General features: G+C 38.5%; 1 protein-coding gene across 7 annotated transcripts in view; it reads right to left on the bottom strand.

Moving 5' to 3' along the window:
• Window positions 1-1,326: 1,326 nt before the first annotated feature.
• tacc1 (transforming, acidic coiled-coil containing protein 1) overlaps window positions 1,327-22,488 on the bottom strand; it is a 34,157-nt gene continuing 12,995 nt past the window's right edge. Inside the window, exons 1-14 of one of the 7 annotated variants that reach the window (XM_067398058.1) lie at window positions 21,004-21,222; window positions 20,632-20,848; window positions 17,571-17,674; window positions 12,509-13,520; window positions 9,566-9,626; window positions 8,759-8,918; window positions 7,013-7,065; window positions 6,547-6,681; window positions 6,191-6,267; window positions 4,141-4,184; window positions 3,874-4,034; window positions 3,680-3,786; window positions 3,443-3,563; window positions 1,327-3,314 (exon numbers count right to left, since the gene is read on the bottom strand). In XM_067398058.1, the coding sequence (XP_067254159.1) occupies window positions 3,246-3,314; window positions 3,443-3,563; window positions 3,680-3,786; window positions 3,874-4,034; window positions 4,141-4,184; window positions 6,191-6,267; window positions 6,547-6,681; window positions 7,013-7,065; window positions 8,759-8,918; window positions 9,566-9,626; window positions 12,509-13,520; window positions 17,571-17,674; window positions 20,632-20,804 (2,277 nt within the window). In that variant the 5' untranslated portion in view covers window positions 20,805-20,848; window positions 21,004-21,222 and the 3' untranslated portion in view covers window positions 1,327-3,245. Of the gene's footprint in view, window positions 3,315-3,442; window positions 3,564-3,679; window positions 3,787-3,873; window positions 4,035-4,140; window positions 4,185-6,190; window positions 6,268-6,546; window positions 6,682-7,012; window positions 7,066-8,758; window positions 8,919-9,565; window positions 9,627-12,508; window positions 13,521-15,003; window positions 15,134-17,570; window positions 17,675-20,631; window positions 21,224-22,488 lie in introns of those variants that run through there. The other 6 variants (XM_067398059.1, XM_067398060.1, XM_067398057.1 and 3 more) reach the window with 6 other exon arrangements.

Raw genomic sequence — 22,488 nt, 5'->3', positions numbered from 1 at the left:
ATGTTAACCTTATTGTATTTTTTTAAAATCTCTATTACAGGAGTATCAACACTTGAAGTAATCGCAGCACTAAAATCAACAGCCATAACACACACACACACACACACACACACATATATATATATATATATATATATATATATATATATATATATATATATATATATATATATATATATATATATATATATATATATATATATATATATAAAAAAAAAAAAACATTTGATTTGGTTGCATTTGAAACTATTCAGATATACTCACTGTGTAGCACAGCGGAGAACAGGACCAGCAAGGCGAGGAGAGTCTTCATGTTGAGGAGGCTGTATGGACAGAAGTGCTGGGACAATATGGAAGTCTTAACTACAGAACACCTCAGCGCCTCTCCATAATCCCATAGTGTGCATTCATCACCTGAGCATTACACCGGCTTAACACACTCAATTCATCTACATAATCAACTGAAGACCAGGGGAGAAGGAGGTTGACCATTAAAGAGGGCAAATGATCTATGATCTGGACATTTATCTGTTTTATTAATCTTAAAACCGTTTTCGTTTTTAAAATTAGTGCTGGACCCATGCAAGTCAATTACACTCACCAGAAGGTCACAGAATGAAATCCTGGAACTTATTATCTGTGTACAGTACATTTTGATTCAAACATTGCTTTTGTTGTTTATTATTTGCAGTGCAACACTGTTTTGATTTAAGTATATCTGTCCTCAACATAAGGACAATCTTTTTGTGAGTGCACATATTAATACCCAGTCTACCCTGTCACCAGATATCCCTCTTAAGAAGAGATTAGCTATGCAACAGACTCACAACGTGAGAATCATTTCTGTAAAGAGGAGGTTACTGATACTATGACTACAACATGCACCTATCACTTCTTGAAGGGTTAGTTCACCCAAAAATGAAATTTCTGTCATTAAGTACTCACCCTCATGTCGATCCACACCCGTAAGACCTTTGTTCATCTTCTGAACACAAATTAAGATATTTTTTGATGAAATCCATGAGCTTTCTGGCCTAAGCAACACAATTATCACTTTCAAGGCCCAGAAAGGTAGTAAAGGCAAATATGTGACTGCGGTGGGTTTACCTTAATGTTATGAAGCGACAAGAATACTTTGCTTCCTATGGGAGATAAAAAATAAAACCTCTTGAGTTTCATCAAAAATATCTTAATTTGTGTTTAGAAGACAGATGAAGGTCTTACGGGTTTGGAACGACATTAAGGTGAGTAATTAATGACAGAAATTTCATTTTTGGGTGAACTAACCCTTTAAGGCATATAAATAAAAACACAGTGCCATCAAGCTAAGTATTTCTTTATTCAGGGAATGCATTTATGCACAAAATATATATTAGTCAATGGGATTTCTGTGCAACTCTCTCTCTCTTCCACTTTACAAAACATTAATAACACAATAAAAGAACTTCTCATAAAAATATACACAGGTCAGTGAGTGAAGAACACCAACACACTCCTGAAACAACGTCATGACAATTTACAGGCTCGATTTCTCCACACAACCCGTTAACGTTTGGCACATGGATAGCGGTTTCATTTGGCAGTTAGTTATTCTGAGCTGAAATATTGCATAAGAAAGCAACAGAGGAATTGTGGGTTAAAAAACAGCCAATAGAAACATCACTTCAGCATTAGGCACATATACTTTAGCAAGTCGGGCAAAAGATTGTCGATTCTTATAATGACTTCATTGAATGTTTCGAAAATGGTTCGGTCCATAGGCATAACTTTTGACAGCTTCTCTGCAATTGACTCAGCACAATAAAACAGAGAGTAAACTTATGATATTCTCTGTAATTCATGCAGACTTTGAAACCAAAGTATTTCATAAAAGAAGTTTAAGTGCTTTCAGTTAGGTTTGCTTTTGTGCCGTTACATTTTGCAAAGCAAGCATTTGATCGGATTATTATGACCTCAAGGCTAGAAAAAAGTAACCCATCAGAACATCTGGTAACACCAGAGCTTGCTTAATATAATAAATTATGATAATTTGGCACCTAAACACCCAGAAAAACAATGTATTGAACTACAACTGTCTACAAACTCTTACAACAGAAGTACTGAATGTGCTAAAAACTACTCAGTAAAAGAATATTCCGTGTTCAATACAAGTTAAACTCGACAGTATTGTGTTGACTACCACAAAATGTCATTTAAATCCATCCTATTTTTTCTTTTTGTAAAACAAACAAAAAGATTACAGTGGGGGACTTCAATGGAAGTCAATGGGGTCCATTTTTAGAGCAGAAACATGCTTGTAATTTTATAAAAGTATTTACATTAACTCTTCCGTGAACATGTGCATATTATTTGAGCTCTAAAGCTGTTTAAATCATAGTTTTAGGGTTTTAGGCTTTGTATATGGCAACAAAGTATAGCAAAATTGCATTTAACTGTTAAAGAAAAGGTTAGCAACACTAAAATCATATTAACACTCATATTGTTACGTCTTGTGGCTATACTGTTGAAATAGAGAATACTGTAATGTTAACATTCACTTTCACTGTAAGTGCCTCACTGTAAACCCATATTTTGCCTTTTGTTTTAAAGACAAGAAGAGGGAATTCATTTTTGTGGTAATCAATATCGTCTCATCATTGATGTTAATTGATCTTAACTTGTACTGAACCCGTAATTTGTATCATGATCTCTAATATATAACCAAAAAGTTACACAGGTTACAGTATTATCCAATGCAAGAAATGTAACTAAAAAAGTTGTAAATAATATGATTTGCTCCCTCCGTTACAAATAGCAGCAGTGCAATCATGTAAACTATGAACAAGGCCAATGACCCTCATCCAATGTCTGTTCCTTTACACGAACACCTGAACACACACCCAGAGTCTCTCCCAAACACACAGCTGCCATAACAGTCAGCAGAAAGTCTCAAGCAGTCATCAGAATGAGATATGTGGGTGGTTTCCCCACTGTCTTCAAGAATCTCACACCAATGAAACATTTTATACCACCAAATGTAGGTTTAAGTCCAACATCAGCACTTTCTGAATCTGTAAAAAACATTTGGGACTGTTTTATTTGATTCTTCAACTAATATCTTGTTGTTTCTTCCAGTGCCTGAGCCAGACCCATGGAAAGTGACTCCTTTCCAAAAAGGAAAAGAAAGGAAAAAAAGCAATGGGAGGTCCAGAGGCGTTCTTGGTGAGGGTGGGTTTGGGTCATTAAGGGTGAGGTTCTTCTTCCTCTTAGTCCGTTGTGCCCAATTTTGCAATAAGCTCATCACAAATTTTAGTGAGCTCTTCAATCTCTTGATTCTGGAAATAATAACATGATTTTTAATAAGGTTTTCTTGGAAAAAAATGAATAGTGACATCTTGATTTGATGTTCCAGCATGTGTTATATACATCGGATATGGGTGATGGTGAATGTGTGAGAGTTTACCTTCTGTTCGAGCGCCCGTTCCAGGGAGTCCACCTTCATCTGCTCTTTTCTCAGGCTGGCGTTCAGCGCCACGCTCTCTGCGTTGGCTTTCGCTCGCACCTGAGCTATTTCCTCATTCGCTCTGCAAAAATGAACGCAGGTCAGATATCATTCACTTGTGCTAAATACAGTGAATAAAAGGTAAAATATGCACATGGGAAACTGATGTATCATTTTAATACTGAATATGGTTCTTACTTGTCAAGTTTCTCCTCTGCGTGGATTTTGAGGGTCTGATAACGTTGTTCCTCCTGCCTCACGCGTGTGAGGTAGTCCTGAGCGCACTTCTTTAGCACTTCCTCGTTCTGACAAAGAGACCAGCAGAATCATCTGTATATTCAGATGAATCATTTAAATATTCAGAATTTGGGACATTAAAGAAGATATCTTACCTTTTTAAAGCCCTCAAGCACGGTTTTCATGTTTTCGTAGCGTCTGAACAGGTCGGACAGCGAGCGCTCCACCGAGTTGAGGTCGGCGAGGGCTTGATCTCTCTCCATGGTTATCTGGTGGACACTTTTCTGAGATCCTATGTTTTTTCGCTGCTCGTCTTCTGTATTGCGGAAATTTCCAGACAAAAAAAAAATAAATAAATATGCAAACACTTAATCTAAAATTTATATTCATAATGTTACTGAACAGAGAGGTAGATCACTCACCTATCATTTGAGCTACTGTCTTCTCATACTCATCCACTATTTTCCTATGGTGAAATCGGTAAATAATGTTAGAATGTTTCATTGTCTGCACTGTATAGTGATGGGCTGGGTTTCCTGATAACGTTGTCTCTTAGCACACTACGAAGACTCTAAAGGTATACTTTGACTAAAGGTATGTTCCCCCAACTATACCTTAGGAGGTTGCTTAAGGTATACCTTCGTAAGTGCGACGTTACCAGGTGCTGTACATGGTGAAGGTGATGAATTGGTTGATATTGATAGCTTGAAAATCAATTATTTGCTCAATGCAGGGGCTGCTTCACTGTGTTATGTGAGAAAGCAGTGTTCTTTATAAAAGAAGCACTTCAAAAATAGTTCAAATTGCATTTATCAGAACTCATGGGCTCTTATAAATAATCCAAATTGCAAAATAAATTCAACTCTGGATATTTTATATATTTTTGAAATGAGTGTGTCCACAACCTCATGCCCAAACGTACAGTATCATGCCTCAACACGCTACTTTGGCAGTAACTGGCAGTATTCTGGCCTTTAAAAGGGTATATTATATTATATTATATTATATTATATTATATTATATTATATTATATTATATTATATTATATTATATTATATTATATTATATTATATTATATTATATTATATTATATTATATTATATTATATAAAACTGTTAGTTCCTGTCCTTGATTCTGGTTGGTCAATAGCTGTGTTTTATTCACAATGTATCACTACACAACACCCTTAGCAACCACTTTTAGCAACGTAAACTGTTTGTTCTCAATTGATATTGTTCATTGAAGCTTACTGTATTAGTAGAAGAGTATTGTGTGAAAGAGATTGAGAGAGTGAATTTATTGCCTGCATTTTCCTTCTGGTCAGTCCTATGTTTATAATAAAAAATCTGTTTAAATGTCCGCTGCAATATCTTGTCCTTTTAACAGTTAAGGGGTTTTCCCATGACTGACAGCGCTAGTCAAAGCATTTGTCAGTTGCATCTTGTTCCGTGTTCAAAACAATTCAGTCTTTTCAGTGTAAAAGTCTTCACTACTGACTGACACACTCATAAAGACAGTCTTTGCCGCCATCTAATGGCGTAATAATGTAACTTCTGTTGCTGTTCACGGTCAGGGACAATTTTTTTTCTGGCGGAAGGAAGGCTTTAGTGAAAGTTTACTTCATGAAAGTTGCATTGATACGTATTTTGGCTTTATATATTTGTATTGTGTCGTAACCATTTTATAAAAGAAATAAGTTACTCAAGACTAGTGCTGTATCGTGAATAAGCACAGGTTGCTTCACGTCGTGCCTAACAATGCCCTTCAGCTGTGACTTATTCACAATACAGCAGAGCCTATCGTACCTTATTGCTTACATATTATATTATTTTTATATATAAGCAATAGTGTCTTCATTTACTCGACAACCAGAAACTAATTTATGTTACTCAATAAAAGCGCAACACGTGAAACATATAATCAACAGCTACTATAATTCAACCAACCAGATGATGACTTTGAATCTCCTGAAGTGTTTCCAGTTAAGTGTGCCATATGCATCAGACATTCAGCCAACAGTTCGTGGGTGTGACGTCTGAGGCTGAGACTACTGACATGGTAGCTTTACTGTCTAATGGTTTGCCAGCTGATGTACTTTTGCATAATATAATTAAAAAGCTAACAACCATTAGTGTAATGACAATTAGCCTAATTGAACTGAGTGCACAACTTCAGAAATATATTTGTATAGACTGAGATGTAAAGAAGCTTTTTGCACTGTGGTGGCCAGTAGCGAAGTGAGCTGTCAACAATGATAAGGTATATAGCTAAGAGTGGTCCAGACCAACCTTATGAACGTGTGACTTGCAGAAGGTATACTTAACTAAGAACGCTTTGGGAAACAAGTATTAACATTAAGGTACATCTTAAGGTATAACTTAAGAATGACATAGCATTAAGTAGGATCCAGGAAACCCAGCCCAGGGGATTAAACATGGTGTATTCTGGGATGGGTTCTAGAAAAGGATGTACCTCATTTCAATGACCTCCAGTTTACCCTCCTCATATTTCCTCTTCCACTCATTGGCTTCGATCTCTTTGGCAATTATCTACCAGTACAAAAATGCAACTTTATCCACAGACAACAGACTTTTAAATACAATTTAACACTACAGTTTAATTTGATATAAAACCATTACAACAAATTTAATAGCAAAAAATCTTTAAAATAATAATTAATTATAACAATTATTAAAATAAAAAACTATAATTAAAAACAAAATATAACAATTTTTATTTTGTTTTAATGTGTTTACATGTACTGCATAATGTGACAGATTGATCTCAGGACAGTATATCTGGACACAGGGCAGGTGTTTGAGTGTTACCTCTTCTCTGATGAGTGTGAGCACTGCTGCTTTATCTATCTCACTGAGAGGGATTGAATCCAGTCCTGGACTCGTCTTTGCTATGGTCTCACTGTCGGAAGAGCTCAGAGAATGACTCTTACACAGACTCTCACTCTGCAGAACAAACACAATCAGAGAGGAACTATTTCATTTTGAAATTGATTTATTAGACCTTATGTTCATTCTTATAAATAATAATAGCACTATTTCGTAACATACATAATACCACATTTTTCAATGAGATGAAACAATAACTACAGTCTTTCCTCTGACCCAGTTATTAGTTTGCCCTTGAACAGATTAAGTCATGTGGACATCACTAATCCCCTTAATGGGTTTATAATTATGAATCTCTCTCAGACGGATACATGGCACCTCAGCTAGGAGTGTGTTGAAGATACAGAACTTAAAGGAATGCCATAGATACTAATCAGTCAGAACTTACCGGAGAGGAAAGGTCGTTCTCATCAAACTGGTCTGTTATGCCAACTGGCAGATCTGATTAAAAAGAAAGGCAGATTATTAATGACTTGATTATATTCTAACCATTTCCCAGGATTTCATAATTTATCTTTTTTTTGTTACTTGCCAGTGAACAAATATGAATTAAAAAAAAAACAATAAACAGTAAAAGGTATATAAACAGTTTAAAACAATCTAGATTTTAAATAATTCATAAAGTAGCCATTAGAGGGCAGCACAAGTGAAGCGTTCAACTCTTTCTTCTACATTAATAATGTATCTATCTACTCTTAACTACCAATTTTAATGAATGTGAAAGAAGAAACAGAAATAAAGCTGTCTTTATGCAGGTACTATCTAGAGACAACACGAAACGGCATTCGCAACGTTTGTAACAAAAGTAAAATATTCAGCGGGATCTATTGTAGGGCGGGTCTTAACTATATTCTTGCGATCTGATTGGATCGTGCGAAGTTCATCCACGAAGGCTATGTTATGGGCGTATTGGTTAATATTATTTAATTTCCCACCCGACGTCAAGCACCAAAATAAAAAGCACGGTAGTCAAATACAGTTACATTTTAATAAAAGATTATGAAAACAACTTTTCATTTAAAATAATCTGTCTTCTTTAAACTAGATAACCAGAGATGAAAGGACCACTGCTTCATCAACTTAAAGGGTTAGTTCACCCAAAAATGAACATAATGTAATTAATTACTCACCCGTTGCCGTTCCACACCCGTAAGACCTTCGTTCATCTTGGGAACACAAATTAAGATATTTTAGTTGAAATCCGATGGCTCAGTGAGGCCTCCATAGCCAGCAATGACATTTCCCCTCTCAAGATCCATTAATGTACTAAAAACATATTTAAATCAGTTCATGTGAATATTATAAATTGACGAGAATAGTTTTGGTGCGGCAAAAAAACAAAATAACGACTTATATAGTGATGGCCGATTTCAAAACACTGCTTCAGGAAGCTTCGGAGCGTTATGAATCAGTGTATCGAATCATGATTCGGATTGCGTGTCAAACCGCCAAACTGCTGAAATCAATAAGTCGTTATTTTGTTTATTTTTGGCGCACCAAAAATATTATCATCGCTTTATAATATTAATATTGAACCACTGTACTCACATGTTTTTAGTACCTTTATGGATATTGAGAGAGGAAATGTCATTGCTCCCTATGCAGGCTTCACAGAGCCATCGGATTTCAACAAAAATATCTTAATTTGCGTTCCCGAAGATGAATGAAGGTTTTACGGGTGTGGAACGGCATGAGGGTAAGTAATAAATGACAAAATTTTAATTTTTGGGTGAAAAACCCTAATCCTTTAATGAACTTCATCAGCTACAAATGGCAAAACATAATCTTGCCAAACTGCTGCACTCTGGTGGCTCAAAGGATCCTATTTAAAATGTAATGGGAATAATAGGATTGTCTGCAACTGTTTTTGTTTACTGGGCAAATTAATATGCCAACAGAACAGAGGACTGTTATTTTTTTTCCTGGGAGAGAGAGAAGCAAGCTGAACAAGTAAGTCTGTTTCCCATACAATGCCCCCAAACTGTCCAACCTAACAGAGCAGTGCTTGTTAAACCTCATTAGTGGCAGATTGGCCCAGTCTCTAATGATTATTGATGAATTATCTAAGAATAAACACTGCAGTACTACAAGAAGAACCGAATGAGCTCTAACAAGCCCATGACTGTTCCCTCACCATCTGCAGTCTTGGTACAGGTGGTTGTTTTGGTGCAGTCTGAAAACTCCTCTGGCCCGTCCTTCTGGCCCATGACAGTAGAGGCTAACTTCTCCTCATCTGTGGCGTGATGGACGCGGTGAGGCAGTTTAGACGCAGGATCCTCCTGCACGTCTTTCTCCTATGAATGAGAAAGCAGATAATAATGATTATACATAAAAACTTTACAGATTTTGCACTGATTGTAAACCGTGATTTTCCCTGGCTGTATACAAAATAGCACAGGCGAAATAATTGAACAGTCTAATAAATTAGTTACAGCCCCTCAGACTCTGTTCTCCACACAGAGCCTTAAACTCTCTGGGACAAAAGCATAGATGGACACGGTGACCTGTTTTGGGAACTGCATCGTTTCAGTTTGTGTAGTGCGCACACACACACACACACACACACACACACACACACACACACGCACACACACACAATGATGCACACTAATGTCCCGGTTTAGAGAGAGCAATAATATAGAGATACTGTATTTCAAGAGGAGGGGTTGTTCAGAGGGTTAATGGGAGAAAGAGAGAGACTGAGGGAACATGAAGGAGGATGTTTGCTGAGTCACTGCAGTAACGACAAAGTCCAAGACAATACATCACTCCTAGACGCTTTGTATACACTATATAGTTGTTATGTTTATGCTTTCACAGTCATGTACATACAAAAGCACACACATATATGAAACACAGATATACAAAATACACAGATGCACGCATGCCCACACAAAACAAGATGCATACTCTTATTTGTTGGACAGTATTGAAATCCTACCTGATTGCAGACATCCAGAACTAGGGACTGATTCTCATACTTCTTTACTTTACATGAGTTCCTGCAGAAAGGAATATTGACAGCATCAGTATATGCCACCAAGAAACATTGGAATAACATTTATCAAAAACTTCCCTCTACAAAGTATACTGTGTTGATAGTTGCAGTAATACAGATGGTATTAGACAGACAAATATACAGCCTGATTAATCAACATTTGGTGATATTTTGCTATCATTTAATATATTTTGTCAATGCATAATGCACATTTTAACTTACTTTTAGCAATTTTCTATACATTTTGGCACAATTAAAAGTGCAGATTTTTTTTTTTTTTTTTTCATTTCCAGCATTTCCAGCAAAAGTTTTAGATAAACATGTTTAAAATTATGTACACTAACATTTAAAACTTTAGTGCATTATACCCTACAGTGGGTACGGAAAGTATTCAGACCCCCTTAAATTTTTCACTCTTTGTTATATTGCAGCCATTTGCTAAAATCATTTAAGTTAATTTTTTTCCTCATCAATGTACACACAGCACCCATATTGACCCATATTTTTGCAGATTTATTAAAAAAGAAAAACTGAAATATCACATGGTCCTAAGTATTCAGACCCTTTGCTGTGACACTCATATACTGTATTTAACTCAGGTGCTGTCCATTTCTTCTGATCATCCTTGAGATGGTTCTACACCTTCATTTGAGTCCAGCTGTGTTTGATTATTTGCTGATTGGACTTGATTAGGAAAGCCACACACCTGTCTGTATAAGACCTTACAGCTCACAGTGCATGTCAGAGCAAATGAGAATCATGAGGTCAAACGAACTGCCTGAAGAGCTCAGAGACAGAATTGTGGCAAGGCACAGATCTGGCCATGGTTACAAAAAAAAAATCTGCTGCACTTATGGTTTCTAAGAGCACAGTGGCCTCCATAATCCTTAAATGAAAGACGTTTGGGATGACCAGAACCCTTCCTAGAGCTGACCGTCCGGCCAAACTGAGCTATCGGGGGAGAAGAGCCTTGGTGAGAGAGGTAAAGAAGAACCAAAAGATTACTGTGGCTGAGCTCCAGAGATGAAGTCGGGAGATGGGAGAAAGTTGTAGAAAGTCAACCATCACTGCAGCCCTCCACCAGTCAGGGCTTTATGGCAGAGTGGCCCGGTGGAAGCCTCTCCTCAGTGCAAGACACATGAAAGCCCACATGGAGTTTGTCAAGATGGTGAGAAATAAGATTCTCTGGTCTGATGAGACCAAGATAGAACTTTTTGGCCTTAATTCTAAGCGGTATGTGTGGAGAAAACCAGGCACTGCCCATCACCTGTCCAATACAGTCCCAACAGTGAAGCATGGTGGTGGCAGCATCATGCTGTTGGGGGTGTTTTTCAGCTGCAGGTACAGGACGACCGAATCGAGGGAAAGATGAATGCGGCCAAGGACTGGGCCGAAGGTTTACCTTCCAACAAGACAATGACCCTAAGCACACAGCTAAAAGAACGAAGGAGTGGCTTCACAACAACTCTGTGACTGTTCTTGAATGGCCCAGAGCCCTGACTTAATCCCCATTGAGCACCTAAAAATGGCTGTCCACCAACGTTTACCATCCAACCTGACAGAACTGGAGAGGATCTGCAAGGAGGAATGGCAGAGGATCCCCAAATCCAGGTGTGAAAAACTTGTTCCATCTTTCCCAAAAAGACTCATGGCTGTATTAGATCAAAAGGGTGCTTCTACTAAATACTGAGCAAAGGGTCTGAATACTTAGGACCATGTGATATTTCAGTTTTCTTTTTTAATAAACCTGCAAAAAATGTCAACAATTCTGTGTTTTTCTGTCAATATGGGTTGCTGTGTATACATTAATGGGGAAAAAATGAACTTAAATGATTTTAGCAAATGGCTGCAATATAACAAAGAGTGAAAAATTTAAGGGGGTCTGAATACTTTCTGTACCCACTGTATATAGCCAATACACATTAACATTACGTTGACCACCCAGCCTGTTTTCTTGGTGTATTGGCATCTATTAAACAGTGGTTAACCACTCATAAATAGGGATAGTCATTGTATCCTACAAAAAACAGTTCAGATCATTAAAAAAAAACAGAGCCTGCATATCTACAGTGCTGATGTGTGCTTGATATTACAGCTGTTTAACATATTGACCACCATGAGAGGGTCAAATCTGAAAATCATTTCAAAATGCCCATGGACTAAATCAATTCTGTCTGCCTGGACAGTCAGAATACAATAAAATAAATATTGCTTCTGCCCTAGTTTGCTTGGAGGACTGACACTGCACATGATTTGGAGCCAGAGGGCAGTTCAGCCTTCAACAGCGCTCATGACGTGCAATGGGACAGAAGAGATAACATTGAAAGTACAGGAAAGGAGGGCAGGAAAGGATACTTACAATAGAAAACAGAGAAACCGCACTTGCTCAGTGGTCCTGAGGACAGTATGACAGAGGAAGGGATTGGGGAGGGAGGAGTCAGACACAGGGAAGAGGGGATGTTGAGAGGGGATGTGCCATAAGACATTAGAGGGTGAGATAGAAGCATGAAGAAAACAAGTAGGAGTGAGTTTAAGCTTCCTGACTTTCACAAACAAATAGGTGTTAGTTTGTTGAGGGGATGCCATAGTTTAGTGGAAAGTGGGAATTGTATACACTGGAACAGTGTAAACAAGACTACCATAAATTTTACGACTGTAAACTATCAAATACGAACATGAAAGAAGCATGATTAGACAACAACTGAGATGTTGAAAATGCAATAGCGTACCAACAATTAACACAAAAGTGAAAAGTAGTGTGACTGATGTGATTATAATGCGTAGTGGGTGAAAAGCACTTCTGTTTGCTAGTAGACGCAACTTTAAGCCACAGACCCAACACACAACATACTACTATTTGCAGAATCTAGCAGAACTGCCACTCACGTGATGATCCTGTCTTTGTTTTTCTTCTGAGACTGCCCTGCTTGCTTCTGCTGCTCCAGAGTTTTGTCTGGATTGTGTTTGTCAATTAGCTTCTCAGTCGTTGGTTTAATTGTGTCACTTCCACCTAAGGTCTTTGATGGCTTAAAAGGATCAATAGAGTCATCAAAATGATCAGGGTCAAAACTGTATGATCCTTTAGGGAGTGTTGGCGAATTGCTAAGTTTACTGTTCCCACCAAAAGGATCAAAATTGGGATCATCCCACTGACTTGGGTCAAAGTTGTAGGATTTCTTAGGAATAGGAATATCATCAACGTTCATTGGAGTCACATTCTCAGATAGTGGTTGGTCTTGTTCTGATGAAGGCTCTGGTGGTAGAGCTGTGGATTCTGCAGCTTTTGGTCGCTGTTTTTTTTGGGTAGCCAGTTTGCTGCTTGTCTTCTTTCCAGACTTCTTGGGTGGAGGTCTCTTGGCTTCAGCATCATCAAGTCCAAACTCCAACATTACTGGCTGTGCGGGCATTTCCTCTATCAGCTCTGATTTAGTAGTGGCATTGGCAGGTGGAGGGTTCTGCAACTTGGTCCCTCCAGTTGTGAATGGACTCAAAGTGTTGTCAAACTGATCAGGGTCAAAGTTGTAGCTCCCCTTCGGAAGTATCGGAGGATTGTCGTCCACTTCATTGGGGTCAACGCTATTCAGTGGGGCCTTCACCTTGAGGGAAGGAGGTCTAGGCTTGAGGGACTTAGTCTGTGGTTTGGAGGATGGTTCTTCAATGTGACCATTGCAGATGTTGGTGTCATCTGTTGTAACTGCATTAGCAGGATCCGGCTGGTCCACATCCATGTCAGCAAAGGAAAGCTGGATCCTGGATTTCAGGGTTGGGCCGGGGTCCACACTGCTCTGCCGCACAACCGGGGCAGGTGCATCCTCAGGAAAGCACTCGTCCAGGGTCAGGTTCTGGGTTTTGGTTGTGATGGAGGCCAACTGATTCACACAATCTTCTGGGAAACCTGCTGAGAGTAGAAGAGATTTTTTTTTTATCATGGTCTATATAATTTATAGAATATCCCGCTGAAATATGCAATAATATATTACAGTATAATGCAATATGTTCCCCTAATATCATTTTTCTTGTATTTTCAGTGTTTGCACTTTTCCTTTCATATGTTCTTAGAGCACATACAGTATGTCTATTGTTCAACCTATGGAGGATATTTGAAGAACAGACTTCCTTACGACAGAAAAGACAGGAAATGCTTCACTCAGGATGCAAAGAGTTGAACAATAGTCTTCTCTTCCCTGTCTCCAGCAGGCACAAATAATCAACCTCAAGCAACAATCAGTATATGGGCTTAATGTTTCAGCACACCCATTTCGGATGTACTGAAAAGAAGACTTGGCCTTTCTGGCACGTCCTGATTTTGATGAGTTAAACGCGTTCCTGGGTCAACATATTTTGTTGATCCTTGAACAACATTCCTGTCCGAAAATGTAATGCTAACTATATCCCAAACCTAAACCGACCCATAAGTTATCCCTAAAATCAGAGGGAACTGATGTAGAAGCACATACCCTGGTTGTGAGCCTAAACTTGACATAAACTTTAAACTTGTCCCTCAATTCTGATTGGTTGATTGGAATGTTGTTCCAGGTTCAACAAAGATGTTGATCCAGGAACATGTTGCACTTGGTAAAATCAAGTTCTGTGCCTTTCTGTGCCATAATAATAATAAAAAAAAACTGCCTCAAAAACTACATTTCATGCCACTGTAACTAGAGGATAACTGAACAAACCACACTTCAAACATCTACATGTGAATTTATGTCAATATTATTAAAGTAGTCATTTTTTGCTGGCAATCATCACTGAGTTTTGATGCAACAGCCTGTTGCTAAGAGACAGGAGGAGACAGTCTATTTATAAATAAGATGTATGACTTTGCACTGACCTCCAATTGAGACAGCTTTGAGAAGTACTAGCTGTTATCTGTTCAAAATATTTACATGCAAGAACATGTCCAAAAGGAGACTGTTTCTGAGTTGAATTTGTGAATTTTGTTAGTACTCTAAAAATCTGACATTAGTGCTCTTGTGGGCAACATGAGTTTGAGTCTGTTTGAGTGATATTCTGTAGTGGTTGAGGCTCAAGGTTGGTATCTGAAAGGTTTAAAGTTTGATCCCCAGAATGAGCAAGCCATAAGCCTTAGGCTAACTATCGTACTCTTAAGTAAGGAGTAAAATTCCTTATCCACAGACTGCTCCTGAATTAATAAGTTCTTAGCACCATTCTAGGGTAACTTCGTATGAAAATCACATAAACAAATACAAATTTTAGGCTAGTAATGTCTGAACTGTAACACAATGGTTTCTATGTGGACGTACAAAAAGAAGAACTTGAGCTTTACCAACTAGCATTTTAGGGAACTAGCCTTACATGAATGAAATAAACACAACTGCCGCTGACAGCATTGAAATTACAATATTCCACCCACAGACCTTCCATGAGTCCTTTCCAATGTCTACGCCCAATCTTCCTTCTGCTTTCATCAAGTTCTAGCTATCTCTTACACTTTGTGTTTTTCCACACTTCTGGTACTACGCTGTCCTTCACTGTTAAAAGCGATGGCAGTCAGCCCTTCCCATTGTGGACACAAAAACACTCTGATCAGCGCTTTTAAAGTTTCTGCAGCTGCTTTTGTCATCATTTCCAGAGGTCAAGGCTCCTCCTCGACATCCATCTACAGGGCAAGCTAATTTCTGCAATAGATAAACCTTTTGGCAGATATGAGGTACACGTCACTATACTTTATATGAAGAACAGGAAAGAACAGGAAGCTCTTAATGTTTTCATTTCTAACTGCCAATTTAGGGCCTTTAAATTAATTTATATTGGGTAGGTGGTATCTGAAATGTAGATTTGGACATCAGATAAAGGTGTCTGCTAAATGGAAGATATCTAAAATGATTGTTCAGCCTGTTTCTATGGCATAAATGTTATGATGAATGTTACACAGAACCAGAGTTTTTCATGCTCTGAAAGCAACTGTTGTCGTTTAAACATGCAACACCAGTGAAGGAGAATCATCAGACACATTGCGTTTGGTTATGCAGCCAGTGCTAGTGGCCATGACTTGAGCTTCCTCTTTGTGGTGGGAGTGTGATGCATTGACAGTGTTTTGGACATCATGAGCTAATAAATTAGAAACACAAATGCTTCATCTCGACCCTGCTGAGAAACATTTCAGAGCAGTTTTGATTATATAACTATGGCAAAATAATAAGAACTCTCATACCAGGCAAATGCTGTCAAAACACATTAGTCAACACGGTCCTGCACAACAGAGCCATAAAAATTACACTGTACATGACTGAGTTTCTTATAGAGAAGAAAGGGCAATTAAACAGTTTTTCAGTTATATTATCTGATGTCAACAAGCAACTAATGTCAGCAGGAGTTTATATATGACTTTATATTGAAGGTGCAGCAGGATTAAGTACCTGGGGTGGAGAGGACACAAGAAGGCTTCTGTTTACATAACCACAAATTCTGGCTAATGCACTGCTAGCCATGAAAATGTGTTCCTAGAAATGGCATGTGTCTGTACAGCTGTGAGGATGAGGACAACTGTATAGTGGAAACTGGATTGTGCTCTGCTGGAGCCAGACTTTTACTGTCTGTCTGCTCAAGCAATCCAAACCACGACACGTAGGCTTGGAAAGGCTGCCTCTATTAGCCTAAAGCATTCTGCATTTCTCAGGACAACTTTCTCACAAAACTCACCCAAAAATGTCTCATTAAAAGATTTATTCTTGTTGAAGTAACAGTCACGTTTCCAGAGATAAACTAAGAGAAAGAGATAATAAACTAGAAAAATGGTGGAAGTGAGCTAGCAAGCCTAGCACAGTTTCAATGAGTGCAAATGTGTGTTTTAGATTGTCTGTGTGTGGCATTTAGAAAAAATAACTAAATCACATGATGTTCTTCGTTTCAAGCCTTTGACCTTGCCCATTGATAAACGTGCTCTGAGAGGAGCGGATGCTTTTGTTCAATTTCAAACTTCTGAATTCCAAGCTGTGCGCTTTTCCCACACTGGGTCAGGGGCCTCTCTTTGCTCAAACCTCTATTTTCCAACCTCAAAACCTCCTCCATTGCATTACATTTAAGTAACTAATACTGTCTGCACAGTTTTGTTTCAAGCTGAGGTCAAAATGCATCAGTGTAGTTAAATCTTTGAAACACAAAACTCATCCTCACTGAAGAAAACATTGGAAAACTTCATCAGAGCTACACCTAGAGACTAACAATAGAAAACAATAGCAACATACACATTTTCGCATATACGCCTAACGAGAGTGACAAGTCAAATTTTAGAGCGTTTATGAGATTTTAATGGGCAGATAAATTCCTCAAAAAGAGTCTGGGGAAGTGCAGCTGTTTTCAGTTAGTGATATGGTACACTCCCCTGAATTTGGACACGTGTCTTTAAGAGGAAAATTTAAAGAAAACAAGGCATGCTTTTAAGTAAAAGAAACTCTTCTAGATAAAGAACTGTAATTGGATTCTATGTGTATGTCAAAATAGCTTTTATTTTACTAGCTAGTCAGGCATTATAAATCGTGGTGCCCAATTCGCAAACAAATCATTCTTTTAAAAGTCATTTTCCTAATATTTGTAAATTACTCTATCACTCTACCCCCTACTCTATCAAGGGGAGACATTTGTTGCTTTAATAAAATAAATCTTTGCCCATTTGCTCGCCTTCCAGCAAATAACATCTATCAGTTGATTTATAAGGTAATATATTAGTAAAAATATACTGACCCACTATCCCAGTTCCAAACACTACAAGAAATGCTACCAGCAATATATTACATACAAAAGTGATACTAAAAGATCACCAAAACCACTTAGAGACATACATTCCTCCTGTTGCCATGGCAACATCACATTGCATGAGAGGAATAGAGGCACATGTAGCGACAGGTGCTCTGTGGCATCTCTGAATCTACAGTCTGCATATATGGCTCTCAGTTAGTATGAGGTATTGGAGGTCTTCTTTTACCTGTGCTCTCTGTTATTGGTTGATCCAGCACTGATGGTTCTTTATATGGCTGATGGACAGGCGTCTCAGCTTCGGGTGTGTCAAATTGGCCCTCTGAGTCCGAACTGATGGAAAATGAAGAAAAACTCTGTGGTTAGTCACAGCACATTTATTAAATCTGTACTATGGTGACAAAAGGATATTACCATGGTTATTTGGTTCAGCATGATTTAAATCAGGTGGATAATGTTGAACTCAGATCAGGGGTGATCAGTATAAAACATACAAACTCATCAGATCATCAAATGCCATTAATATTTAATAAAACATTTTGCACATGTGGCTTAAAGCTTTAGCCTTGGGTGAAACAAAACTGAACAGAGCATGTCCTCATTAAATAATAACAATGTATCTTAGCTGTGACACCAGTACTTTCTGCAAATTGTTGTTTATCATATGCGCCTGTTTGGTGGTTTATGTGTTTGTGTGAGGTAACACTAAAGAGCTTTCTATGTAAAAGGAATAGTCCCAAAAATGGAAATTTGCTTAGCCTCATGTTGTTCCAAACCCATATGACTTTAATTCTTGCATGGAAAACAAAAGAAGCTTTATGCTATTAGGCTTTCAAGTTTCAGAAAAGACACATGTAACATAAAAGTGTCACAAAAGCAGACCAGATGACCCATGTGCTATTTTCTAAGTCTTCTGGAGTTATGTGATAGCTTTGTGTGAGTATTTAATAGAAAGAAAGAAAGAAAGAAAGAAAAAAAACACAACCAGTAAAGTTCCCTAAATGTTCTTCTTTTGTATTCTACAAAAGAATGAAAGACATAAAGGTTTAGAACGACATTTAAATTTTTGGGTGTACTTTCATTTTTACACTCACAACAGAGCATAATGGTCATGGGCCTAAGTCTGAACTAAAATGGAAGAATTGTTAATCATGTGTGTGTGTGTGTGTGTGTGTGTGTGTGTGTGTGTGTGTGTGTGTGTGTGTGTGTGTGTGTGTGTGTGTGTGTGTGTGTGTGTGTGTGTGTGTGTGTGTGTGTGTGTGTGTGTGTGTGTGTGTGTGAAATCGGTCCCCAATCTGGGAGTACTGCCCAGTCTTGTTGCACTAGGCCACCTGCAGTCCCATTAGGGAAGTAATCATTACTAGTCCGGCAAACAAACACAACAGACAACAGAATAGATGAACTTGCAAAAACCCCACAAATGAAATCTTAATAAGTAGTGCTATGAAAAGGTTTTGCATAAATATCACTTTCATTCTGTTGTTCCCTTCCAACAATCACCTATTTTTAACTGGGCGAGCCCAAACCCAACACAAACCACTCCACTAAATCACTGTATTTTTCATAAAAACCCTGCCTGCACAATTCATGCTGCTTGTGTTGACTCATACTGAGCTCCATATAAATGAGTGCCTCTCTACAGAATGTGTGGGTGGCTTACTGTGAGTTTTTCTAAGTATATTTACAACTTTCATGATCCTGACAATCTTTTGGGCCATTGTTAAGGTCTGTGTAGAGATTAATTTGCGGCAGTCTCTCAGGCTGCAAGGCGTTAGGAAAGAAAGGATTCTTCCCGGAAAGGAATGCTAGCAGACAGCTCAACGGCACATAGACAGGATGTCAACAACACAGCTTAGGGGAACTAAACCAAAACATTCTTTTTTCCCCAGATGATACACATGAACTGAACATTATATAAACAAAAATAAACTACACTTTTGCATATTTTGAAGAATATACGAGTGGTGCTTGCCTGTAAAAAGTATAAAAGAAACTGTAACACCTCTCGCAGTTCAAAATGCTTACACTACATCCTACGCCTTTCGTATTCAACTTACGAAAAAAATGCAACCGATGTCGCGGAAGCTAGATCAATAATAAAGTTATAATCAAATAATAAAGTAAAGTTAAAGATTAAAATAAAAAATAAAGTTATTATTATTAGATATTTTACTTTATAACTTGTTAAATATGGATATGTTTACACAAATGCATCGCTTCACTTTAGAAGGCCTTTATTAACCCCCCGGAGCCATATGGAGTATGTTTATGATAGATGAATGCACTTTCTTGAGCTTTAAACTCATTGGCCCTGTTCACTGCCTTTTTAAAGCTTGAACGCATCAGGATATTTATTAATATAACTCAAATTTTGTCAAATACACCTAGGATGGCTTGAGGGTGAGTAAATCTTAAGGTTAATGTTCATTTTAAAGTGAACTAATCCTTTAAAAGGATGTCTTGTGTAACGTGTATAAATACTGCAATGGTAGATTGAAATACTATTACTATTACAAAGGTGTGGGGAAAATTATGCACCAAAAGTTAATAGACAGGAGGCGTTCCTTCAAATCCTCAATCCTAAATATGAGCAATAGTGATGAGCAATAGTCATGTGCTTCAAATGAATTAGACAAATGAATAGACAAATAAGTTTCCTCTTTTTAACAAAAGACAGTGCCAAGAAAGGCAGTGTTATCTACTAGAAAGGAAATTAGCCATGGCACAGTTGGGGGGTTGGGAGAGTAGAACGGTTAAATTCTGATCTTTATCTGTGCGTAGGGACACATTAGCAACAGCTAGACCCTGAGCCATGCACACTTCCTAAGGAAATCCCCAAATGATGCTGAAAACACCCACAAACACACAGAGTACACACATACAGATGAACAAACATGTGTACATGCCACTTTCACCAACCATGACAAGAGCACCAACAGACATGGACATTCAGAGCCTCTGATCTCTGACTGCTTTGATCCATGTGGCTGACTGCTAAGCCATGGCTGTCTACACAGCATTCAGAACAGTTAACACCATCATCTGACTCAAACAGGTGGCTCTACAGGCGTTTTTCTATGGTTGGCCTCTACTGCCGATCTTGGACCCATTTTCAATGTAAGAACTTGATTTAAAAAAAAAAAAAAAAAGAACTAAAGAGCATTACAATAAACAGATATCTCACACTTCCTCTCTCAAAGGCAACATTACACTCCTACTTCATATTCTTTCATATATCACATCCTCATTTCCTTAGTCACGCTGGGAAGTTTACAAGGTTCTAGACTTGCCTGCAGCCATGAGACCTTTCGTCGTCCTCTTGATCTACGGACATAGCCTCTCGCATCTCTTCCGTGAGGGGTTCGTCGTCCAACCCTGAATCAGTCTCACCTTCTTCCTCCCCTCCTCCTCTAACGGCTGACCAGGTCCATTTGGCCCACTGCACTGGTGACAGCCAAGACATCTTCAGCCTCTTACTGGTGATACGCCAAGAGTCTACTGGAACACCTTGTGGGCGAATCCAAACAAATGAGTCAGTCTCTCCTTGCTTCTTTTTCTCTCTTACAGATGTTTTTTTCTGAGTGGAGGGCAATGCTTCACGTGGTCTTGAAGCCGTGCTTCATGTTTACGTCGCAAAAGCCTCACTGCTTCCTTCCTCTTACGCGATTGTTGCTGTTGAGTTCTCTCGTGGCTTCCTCTATCTCAGTGCAGCTGAGTAACGAAGAGTTTGCAGTCTCCTTTCCCTCTCAGAATACCACAGCAAAGATCAGCTGGCTGCCTGATAACTCCCCCGTCCACCCCTCCTTTTCAGGATCAGACTATAGAGAAGAAACAAATGGGGGGAAGAGTATAGAGAGTGCCTGTATCTCTGGTCCAGCTGATCCGGCGGCCCCCGTGGTATAAGAATGGTAGCTTCCCAAGCAGAACTGCCTCTCTCTCATGAAAAGCAGAAGAAGGGAACACAACCGAGGCTGAAGGGAAGGGAGAGGGGGGCTCCGTGGTTTCGGTAGGGAGACTGTGGAATGCAGGGCTGAGCTCCTCCTCAGTCTTTTTTCCATTAACCATCTCTAGCCTTGAGCTCCGGCTCACAACCAGGAAAACCTGTTCTCTCACTTGTCCTTTCACGCACACACATTGCTACCTGTTTGGAATGCCTCAGCAGATCGCCCAGAGAAATCAGCGTTCCCATGACTAATCTGTACTCAAACCAAATCCTTTTCCAAAGGGAAAAATGACCACAAGACTTCTACAGTTTCTATACAAAACTAAATCAAGAGAGAGCTTGCCTTTAAAAACACCTAAAACACAATTCAAAACACGAACTAAGTACTCTCGGTGTGCACATTACATAATCTTAATCAGGATAATAATACTGTGCTCAAGGATTTAGTTGATGGATAGCACACCAAGCATCTCCATTTTACACCACAACCACATCCTTTGATCAATGTCAACAGTCTAAAAATACAACCCCAGTGAGGCTGTGTTGCTGGTCGTTGCCATCACAAAGTCTACCCACACAACTAGAGCAACAGTTCTTGAGGCCATAACTTGACTTAGCTTCCGGACAAAATGTCCTGAGCAATGATAATGTGAGTGCAAAGACACAGAATTCAAATCTTAATGAAACCATGAAAGCAGATGTTAGTTCCTCCATGGCTCGGGGTAACTTATATAACTGATGCCCACTGAGAAGATGGGTCATTCCACATCAGAGGTCTGCAGATATTTCAGGCAGAATTCATTCTGAGACACAGTTAAAGCTGCAGTCCGTAATTTTGCCTCTTTGTCGCCATCTCTGTTTGAAACCTGCAATTGCAGTTATTTGCGGAATTATCATCTTTACATGGGATGTGCATCGGCATGGTTCCTCAGCGCGGATGAATCTAATGTTTGCTGTCAGTCACCACATCGGTGTGGATACTGTATTTCGGAATCACAGATTGTAGTCTTTGAAGTATGACCAAAGTAAGAATTTTTACTGGAAAATGTAATCTGAACAAGTAACATGTCTGCCACTTTTGTTCTGACTGAGGAAAAAAAAGTATTACAATAAATCGCACTGCCAAAGGTGATTTAATCTAACGATCTCTTAGCTCATATCACATCAAATTATTATTATTATTATTATACTTTTTTCTCAAATT

The sequence above is a fragment of the Chanodichthys erythropterus genome, chromosome 10 (genome assembly GCF_024489055.1).
Source record: "Chanodichthys erythropterus isolate Z2021 chromosome 10, ASM2448905v1, whole genome shotgun sequence".
Lineage (NCBI taxonomy): Eukaryota > Metazoa > Chordata > Actinopteri > Cypriniformes > Xenocyprididae > Chanodichthys > Chanodichthys erythropterus.
Note: the sequence above shows the minus strand (reverse complement) of the source record. Positions and strands in the feature narration are given on the sequence as shown.